This window comes from Bombyx mandarina, chromosome 09 (assembly GCF_030267445.1).
Source record: "Bombyx mandarina strain Sakado chromosome 09, ASM3026744v2".
In the NCBI taxonomy this organism is placed as follows: Eukaryota; Metazoa; Arthropoda; class Insecta; order Lepidoptera; family Bombycidae; genus Bombyx; species Bombyx mandarina.
In genome coordinates this window covers 7,005,329-7,015,083 of record NC_143216.1, presented here as the reverse complement: position 1 = coordinate 7,015,083, position 9,755 = coordinate 7,005,329, and the positions used below count along the sequence as shown (strand labels likewise).

General features: G+C 31.9%; 1 protein-coding gene across 1 annotated transcript; it reads right to left on the bottom strand.

The window, feature by feature from the left end:
* Positions 1 to 2,233: 2,233 nt before the first annotated feature.
* Positions 2,234 to 5,538, bottom strand: twr (signal peptidase complex catalytic subunit SEC11 homolog C twr). The gene is made up of 4 exons (XM_028175263.2): positions 4,009 to 5,538; positions 3,674 to 3,933; positions 3,106 to 3,283; positions 2,234 to 2,430 (listed from the first exon to the last, which is right to left on the bottom strand). The coding sequence occupies exons 1-4, from the start codon at positions 4,054 to 4,056 to the stop codon at positions 2,380 to 2,382; spliced, it is 537 nt and encodes a 178-aa protein (XP_028031064.1). The 5' UTR covers positions 4,057 to 5,538; the 3' UTR covers positions 2,234 to 2,379.
* Positions 5,539 to 9,755: the final 4,217 nt, after the last annotated feature.

The following is a 9,755-nucleotide window of genomic DNA, read 5'->3' as shown; positions in this document are numbered from 1 at the left end:
CAACCCACAACTTTAGACCCATTGGAGTATGGTTGGATTGAGCAGGACAACATATATGCCTTCAAAGGGTTCGAAGGTGACCAACTTCCATATTTTGTGAGTGACTTAATCACCAATGTTCCTGGTAAGTTGATAACAATTCTTTCTCGAACATGTTCAGATGAATTTACGTTCATTTTACAATTTGTTTTATTTTTGCAGTATTCGATTCAATGGATGATGAAGACGAGTCGCCTAACGATAAAGATGACTCCGATGATGATAAAGATGACTCCGATGATATTTTTTTAACTGATTTAACACTTTTAAATTTTGTCTTGACGAAATAAAAATGAGGAATTGAATTATTTTTTGATCAGCATTATACCGTGTTATTTATAATTATTCCATAAAAAATCACTTCTTTATTGTCTAACTAATGAAGTTTAGTATATAGAATATAAAAAATATTAATTTCGGTAAATACATTGCTAAAGTAAATCGCAAGTAAATTATATTCCTCTAAAACAGTGAACGGAAAACGTAATATACATCTGGCCGGGTAGTAGCTAAGATTTTATTATATGTTGATGGGTGTACGCAATGTAGAGGTCTGCCGTGATCAATATAAGTTTTTAAGACTATAATAAACAACATATTTAAATCAATGGCAGGTCTGGTCAACTACTTTCAAAATTTTATTTATTTAGCATTTTCAAAGTGGTCTGCCACAAAGTAAAATGCGCGATAATGGTCTGCCATTCTTATTTTCCGATAATAATAATCATATATTTTCAAAATTTCAAAACGGCAGACGTGGTCAAATGGATTTAAAATCCGTCAAAATCGGTACCTGTCCTACCTGAACGCTCGGCGCGTCGACCACTTTGAGCTTAGTGAGTCCCCACCTCATGCATGGTAGGTATAGGGGTCTCAATGTACGAAAATTCAGGTCTGGTCAAATACATACAGATAGAGCCCACGGGCTCTTGGGCTAACACCTGTTTTTGCAGTAGGAATATCCTTTGTATATACAAACAAAATTATATCTCATATTTTTCTATTGAATCAATGAGTTACGTAGCCCAAGTTAAGTATTTTAAATATATTTTAACAATTGTAACTGGCTGTTCTGTATTACTTCACAATTCTTACGTGAAATGTTTGTCCTCACAAATAAGAATAATAAAACTATTTTGTTGTAAGTATGTTGAATTGAAATAATACAGAGTGAAGATTCTATTGGATATTTTCAGATTAGATAGGTAGTTTATTAACAACTTCTCGAGTACCTATTAATAATTATCTATCGTCTATCCATATATTGAAAGAGTAAAATATTATTTCTACATAAAAATAAACTGGAGCGTAAAAAAATAATTACGGTATTTTTTGTTTGATATTTGGATTAGTTTGTTTGTGTATTATGAGTTTGTAGTGTACTCCTTGGATTTCTTCCGTTCCAGTTTAAAAAATGGGACAACCATAATACAACATTATCAAGACTTCGACCACATGTGCAAAATAATTTGCGTAATTACTAGTGGTAGGGCGTGTTATATCTATGAGGTTTGGTAACCACAGGTAGGCATAAGCCACCACCCATCTAAGCAATAAAAGTGATTATTTTGTATGATTTTTGTACATATTATATATCTAAATCAGTAATCATTAGTTACAACAACAGATAGACACTGCATTTTACAAAGTTGCCATAGCTTTAGTCTCATAACAACATTTTTATGAATGTATACCATTCCGAGTCACTCGACAACGTGTGACCTCATTATCCCAAACATATAAACACGACAATGTGAGACATTTAAGTATGCCAATTTGATATTTACGCAGAATTTCGCGTTGTTTAACTTCAACATAACTTTTGATGTTTAAATGCCTATATTTTAACTAACTACATTTACTTTCTTATACCTACCATTTTCAAATATATAAAAAAAATTACTATGTCCTTATTCATCTTACAGCACATATGATGTAAAGTTCATCGAACTGATTGCAAATTACATAACCAAAAACCTAGATGTATTTTCATAAGTGCCCATCATTCATATTGCATCACTAAGGAGAAATCTCATACAAACAACAGGCCTATGCTTATGGATAACTTTTTAACTTCACTATACAGTTAATAAAAAAATGTGCTGCATCGCCTCCAAAATCATTATAAAAGGGGCCTCAACTGAAGAAATTAAAAAAGGTACACAAAAAGTGTTTTCATAAAAAAAATAACCAATTACTTTAAATAAATTACTTATTAGAAACACTAGAGAGAACTTCATTTAATCATAAAAATTAAATACATTCACAGAGCCATATAATCTCCGCAGAAGTATGTATATTCCTGCTCTCTTCCCAACACTTCAGATCTTAGCGCTTCTGTCACTCCCTGTGTACCAATACATAAATTGCAAGGCAAGCCAGCACAGCAAACTGAAAAAATAATAAAATCGGAAGTCAAAATATTTTATATGATTTTTATTGCCATTGAAGACTGCTTGTTTGATGGTAAGTATTGGTCTCTTATCAAATTGAGCAATGCCAGGGTCACACCACAACTTAGCATAGAGGACTGCTCAAGCTACATTAGTAGAATGAGAAAACATGGTACTTGGGAAACAGTGGAGGCAGTTGATCCAAGCAAAAGACTGCAATTTGGGTGGGCCATAACATAGTCTCTAAAAACACTCGGTGAAACAGTGGTTCCAGGTGATAGGGTGGATTCTGCTCCTCTACCATAGCCTTATGTGGCATAATTTATAGGGATTTAAAGCATAACATATTATGTACTCATATTTAAGAAATTCAAATTTAAACATGTTGATAATTACGCTATATTGTCAAACAATAGCTCTGTTATACAACTGAAGTGAATTTATGATTGGTGTTTGTGAAAAGTGCAGGAAAATGTTTGCAGCTAAAAATTTGTTTCCATAACATCTTTAGAAACATACATTTATAGCATTGCTATTATTTGATTGGCCTGTCAAGTAAATTTAATGATGATTAACAATATAAATGATTATTTTTGTTTACTAAAAATCAAAGTTTGCCTGGATCAGTATTTATTTCATTAATGTTTCTTTGATTGATGATATTTCCACATACCTTAAACTTAGGATATTCATTCATATATATGGTGACCATTCCAACATAAGGCAAAAATCCTCTTGCACGGCCAACCACATCTTTTTTAGTGAGCCACAGTTGGCCCTGAGCATACAAGCCTCTGTCATCAACACTATTATTGTCACCTTTGGTTAAGAACTTTACTGTGCCATTGTTCCTGATGATTAAAATTAATTGTTATGTATTTTTCAAGATTAAAATTTAAAAAAAAAGTTACATTATCTAGTAAAAACTTGTTTGTGCCAAATTAAAAAACATAAACAAATAATTATATGGCAAAAATATGGACTTGAATGTTGTAATCAGTTGTTATCACTGTCAACTTATTATAACCTATTTTTTATAGCAATTAGTTTTAGATTTGGATTCCCGTTTGTCCAATACTGTTTAGGTTTTGTTCTGTTAATGTGGGCAATATGCAGATTGCAGTGCCTTTGAGCTATGGTAAACATTTACTACAAATTTACAATGTGAGCACATCAACAACCTTTTAAAGGTTGTTTCGGATAAATACTTAGTATTTCATTGGATAATTAATCATTCTTACTTTTCATGTAGTTTCAATACTCTGTGAACAATCGGGATATCCCGGCCCTCTACTTTGAAAACAACAATTTCTCCAACGCGGACAGGCTCCTCAGGGTAATTGGTTAAAAACAGCAAGTCTCCTCTGTGAAAAGCTGGCTCCATACTGCCTGACAGTACTACTACTATTGGGCTTTCACTTCCTGTTACTACCATCAAACCTTTCCATATCATCAAGGCAGAAGACACTATCATACCAAAGCTTAACACTTGGTACATGAACTGAAAATTATGAAAAAACTCATGAACTGGTTGAATGTTAACGACATCCAAGTATGCGAAACCAATTTTTGTTACCTGCCGCTTGTTCATTCGCCGCACATCATCAAATAGACTTTCCAACATTGTTAATTTAATCAGTTATTTTTAAAATAGGGAAATAATGCAGTGCAGTGTTTGGTTATTGAAGTTTTCCCTGTTGCCGACAGTTGCCGTCACCACAATCACCACGTCAGTCAGGCAAGGCAGGACAAATAGGGTTGACAGCAGGTAGTGAGTAGTGACTAGCATCTACATACGTCGTCGTTGCTTTGTTTTATCCAAAATATGATTAAGTAACATTACGATGCTAGTGTTAAATGTCAATTTCAATGATATTTAAATAAACATTGGTTTTTATTCATTTACCCAACATTCACTATAATTTGTACATAATCCAATGTACCCAACGTGTGTAAGGACGCAGATTTAAATAGATAATTAACGAGTCGATTATCTTAGCCATTAAGATCGATTCTCAATCGATATTTTAAGAACCAATCCTATAAAATTACTCTCAGACAGCAAAAAATCGAGATTAGACTATTTCTGTTTGGGATAGAATGCAAAAATAAATAAGTCACAATTCTTTGGGTTAATTAATTTATCATAAAAATAAAAATCTATGATTAATTGAACACATTTGTTTTCCGCACCGTTCACCTAATTATTCCCAAACTCGGTGAATTTAATTCCCGTTGCTTAATCTCAACAGATAAAAGAACCAAAGAGTTTCTATTTGTAGCTCAGAACATAAATTACCTAAACACTTTTGAGAACAATCCGTGGTTGCTTTTTGTTCCATAGGTGAATGAAGTTAGCCCCTAAAAAAAAATTTTTTTCCCTATTTTGTACATAATTTCTATTAATTCGTTTGTTCATAATTTGTTCTTGATTGTTCACTATTAATAATTGTTTGTTCTGCATTTATTTATTTAAAAAAAATATTTAAAAATATACCTACAAGTTAGCCCCTCCCTAATGCAATTTTTAATATTTTTTATCCTTAATGACTCGTAAATATTCATTTTCGATTGTTCTTATATAAAACACGTTTGTTCTCTTTCGAAATTACTCGTTTTTTGTTTAATTAACTATATAAATTAGTTGAATAAATGTATGCAAATTTTTTTTAAGTGATTTTATGACCTGGTAACTATGACCTTTAAATCATGTCTTATTTTAATTTATATTCTTATTTTTATGAAAGATGATAATATGGAGTGAAATGAAATGAAAATGATTAATTTGAGACATTAATAATGAACTGGGATGAAATCAAATGAAATGAGATGATATGGGATGAAAATCATATAATCTTATAATCATATACATATAATCTTAGTAAAATGGTGGTCATTTACTAAGATTTTTTCAGTGGACTTTTTGGAAGATCCTGAGAAGTTGCGTCCAGCGGCTTTGTTTCATTTTCCCACATTTGTGCACTTTCACAGATATTAAACAGTTAATAAACCACCGTTATTACACATTTAAACCTGAAGAAACATTAAAGAGACAAAATAAAACAAATCACACAACTTCACTCCTCGCGTTCCCGCCAAAAAGTCCATGTATGCAAAATATGTGTACTGCGCATAGATTAAACACTATATTTGGTACTGCGCATGCGTTAACTATAATGCCTAAACTTTCTACGCGGTTTTAACTTATCTTTTTTATACCTTCATAACGATAGGTAGGAGGATGGAAAAAATGTATTTGGTCTAACTTTACGCCAATGCACATTATTTCATTTTTTTTTTTTTTTTTTAATTAAACTGTAGACCAATTAATTGATCCTTCAGGATTTATAATTGTTTTTTTTTTCACGATTAAAACCGCGTAGAAAGTTTAGGCGTTATAGTTGACGCATGCGCAGTACACATATCTTGCATACATTTATTCAACTAATACAAATAGTTAATTAAACAAAAAATGAGTAATTCCGAAAGAGAACAAACGTATTTTATATAAGAACAATCGAAAATAAATATTTACGAATCATTAAGGACGAAAAAATATAAAAAATTGCAATCGAGGGGCTAACTTATAGATATATTTTTAATAATTTTTTTTAAATAAACAAATGCAGAACAATCAATTATTGACAGTGAACAATCAAGAACAAATGATGAACAAACGAATTAATAGAAAATAAGTAGAAAATATGAAAAAAAAAAATTTTTGAGGGCCTCTATTCAGTCACCTTCTTTCCATTGACTGAAATTGTGCCATTTGGATTCTTTTTTTTTTTTATTTATTGCTTACATGTGTGGACGAGCTCACAGCCCACCTGGTGTTAAGTGGTTACTGGAGCCCATAGACATCTACAACGTAAATGCGCCACACACCTTGAGATATAGTTCTAAGGTCTCAGTATAGTCACAACGGCTGCCCCACCCTTCAATCCGAAACGCATTACTGCTTCACGGCAGAAATAGGCGGGGCGGTGGTACCTACCCGTGCGGACTCACAAGAGGTCCTACCACCAGTAATTACGCAAATTATAATTTTGCGGGTTTGATTTTTATTGCACGATGTTATTCCTTCACCGTGGAAGTCAATCGTGAACATTTGTTGAGTACGTGTTTCATTAGAAAAATTGGTACCCGCCAGTGAGATTCGAACACCAGTGCATCGCTCGATACGAATGCAACGGACGTCTTATCCTTTAGGCCACGACGACCACTGATTCTGAGTATCTATCTAATTATTTCTTGTTTTGTGAATTAATGACTATTATGATATGCATATCAGCCAGATGAACTAATAGTTCTAGCGTTCAACAATAAATAACATTGTTTGTTGTATTATTTTCACTTTAGCAAATTATTTAATGTTTAATTAACTATTGTTTAAATTTAGTAATATTTAAAAATTGGATATTTAAGCTAATTGCTGTTTATAGGTGGAGACTATTTCAATTTGTCCCCTATAAAAGACGGTACTCCATAGTTGAAAGATTTAAATTCTTCAATTATTGTTTTCTACACAAATAATCTGTAATAAGAAAAATAGTAGAGAGCGGAATTCCATTTATTCAGATGAAAATAATGAAACGAAATTAGATGAAATTAAGTCTGAGTAAAGTGGTGGTTATTTGTTGGGACTTCAATGGACTTTTAGGGAGAATCCGAGTAGCAACGTCCATCGACATTGTTCCATTTTCCCACATTTGTGCCCTTACATCCGTTATTGCACCTTTAAACTTGAAGAAATATCATTTAAAAAAATTGAACAATTAATGAAACTTCGCTCCTTGCGTTCCCGCCAAAAAAAGGAGTGAAGTTATGTGAGAATTGTGAAAACATTTGTCAATTCAGTTTCTTCTAGTCTAAAAATAGTGGCTTTTTGGTTTTAGAGAGGCTTGATATAATTAGACAAAGGGGAATGCCCATTTCAGGCCCAAAGCGGACAATAGATTAGAAAAAAAAGACTTAGTGCATTAATTTTGTCATAAATAAATATGCATTTACTTTCTTCCAAATAAGCGCCACTACGGTTTACAATAAGTACCGTAAAATGGGGCGATTAGGGATTGAGAGGCGAATCGGGAAAAAACCGGGAAAATCTTTCGACGCTCAATATCAGTTTTATATTCGTTGCAAAATCTTCCATTTTTTGTAGTTTAATAGTAGAATGTTGAAAGTTCACAAAACAACTCTGAATATGCATGATAATAGCTGCTAACTTATAAAAAATCGCGTTTCAAATTAACTTCCTGTGGTGGTAATTATTTTAGTGCTAGAAACTTTCCTCTCTTTTATTTATTTGATAATAATAGAAGACGACTGTGATTTATAAACGTTATTTAGTGTTATAACCATCATATATATTAAAGGTAAGTCTCAGTTGTTATTGGTTTTAATGTATTTGATAAAATAAAAATACATGTAAAAATCTGTTGTTTTTGGGGATATTGGGGACGTCTTAGGTACAAATAACAACAAAAAAGGGGTCAATTGGGATGAGAAAGAGTGAATTGGAAACGACATAAGTATAAATAGGTACAGGTTTGTAGGGTTGTCTTATGTAGTTATATCAATATTTTTTAAATTTGTTGGTAAAAATCTGCTTTATTCATGATGTTTTTGTCTAGAACTTTTATTCAAAATTATCAATGGGTTATTTTATTGTTTGGTAAATATTTATATTATCAGTTACGTATTATTTTCTATTTTTAGATATGCCTCGCGTGTACGTATCAAAGAGTGCAAAGCCTTTTAAGAGATATGATTCCTTAATATTAAAAACAGCAATAGAAGCCTATGAAATTGGGAATAAGTCTTTAGTTGAAACAGCTGAGCAATTTAATATAAGTAAGTCGATTTTGCACAGACATGTAACAAGAACAATGAAATCTCAAGGTGGACAAAAATGTCTAAGTAATACAAAATAAAACATTTAATATTTGTTCAGAGTGGGGGTATTAATCTGATTAATCCATGAAATAACCGACACACCTAATCTCTTAACCCAGATAAAAATATCAGCCCCTAAGTACTTACCAAGAACGAAGAAATATAAACCATTTATAAGAAAGCCCACTCGTTCGAATTTCGGTGCTTACTCTCCCATATTCAGAATCCTTTGGGACTACAATAATGTCCACGGTAGCGTGGTCTCCGTCAATGTTCATTCGGAGTTGTCCGATTGCGCTGAACTAATTTTAAGTGATGAAATAGATGTTTTTTTTAATTGTCTCACAACTTACAGGACAAATCTGTCGCGGATTATTTCCCAAGTAAATATAAATTAATCATAAGTAAATAAATGTAATCAAGTTTTAGTTATATATATTTTGTTGTTAATGCACTGTCGATTGCACCTATAATTGAAGTGACATCTGCCATGTACTTTTGTCAGTTTTTCAATGTTTTTTATTGATGATCACTTTGTTGGTGCAACTGAATAAATAAATAAATTAAAACCAAGTAATGCCATCCCTAGCAAATTTCTCATTTCGTCCCAATTAACCGCAATTTCCAGGTAAATAGGGATTACGCCTATTTTTGCTTTTTTTGCTAAAACTGGAATGCTAGTTGCATAGTTTTAAATTGGACAACAAAGATGCTTCCAAGACTCAATCATTTTGATCCTGATATAGCATTATATACATAAACAACTACCTTAAAATTGGTCATAAAGTTGGAATTTGTACCTAGTCGCCCCATTTTACCGGTAGTTTAAAAAAAGTAACTCTATTGAAAAAACAAGGTTTTTGATTTTTACGGGAAAAATATTGCCAGCATCAAAACTTCTTACGTATTAAGTAAACATTTTAAGTATATAAATAAAACATATAAATAAATCATTTTAAGTATTATCATTAATCAATCGATTTTAATGGATTATAAGCACATAAAATAACATCAAAGACATACCCATTGGACTTTTACTTGTAACTATACTTGAGACCTTAAAACTTATATCTCAAGGTGGGTGGCGCATTTGTGTTGTAAATGTCTGTGGGCTCCAGTAACCACTTAACACCAGGGTGGCTGTGAACTCGTCCACCCATCTAAGCAATAAAAAAAACTTTACTAGTATTGTTAAAAAATAATGTGTACTCGTAAAAAAAAGATTAAGCAATAAATCTATTATCGGTTATTTAAAAAAATAATCGATATATGAATTTCATGTAATTATTTTTCTTTAAACTGACAGCACTGAATTTAATCTGACTGACTGAGGACTTTTTGGCGGGAACGCGAGGAGTGAAGTTGTGTGATTTGTTTTATTTTGTCTATTTAGTGTTTCTTCAGGTTTAAATATGTAATAACGGT

What these genes read in the sequence shown, in the direction of transcription:
- twr (XM_028175263.2), bottom strand. Translation starts at nt 4,056, where the DNA reads ATGTTGGAAAGTCTATTTGATGATGTGCGGCGAATGAACAAGCGGCAG. An exon ending in GTATTGAAACTACATGAAAA is followed by an intron (nt 3,284 to 3,673) that starts GTAAGAATGATT and finishes TTTAATCATCAG; the next exon opens with GAACAATGGCACAGTAAAGT. An exon ending in ATGAATATCCTAAGTTTAAG is followed by an intron (nt 2,431 to 3,105) that starts GTATGTGGAAAT and finishes TTATTTTTTCAG; the next exon opens with TTTGCTGTGCTGGCTTGCCT.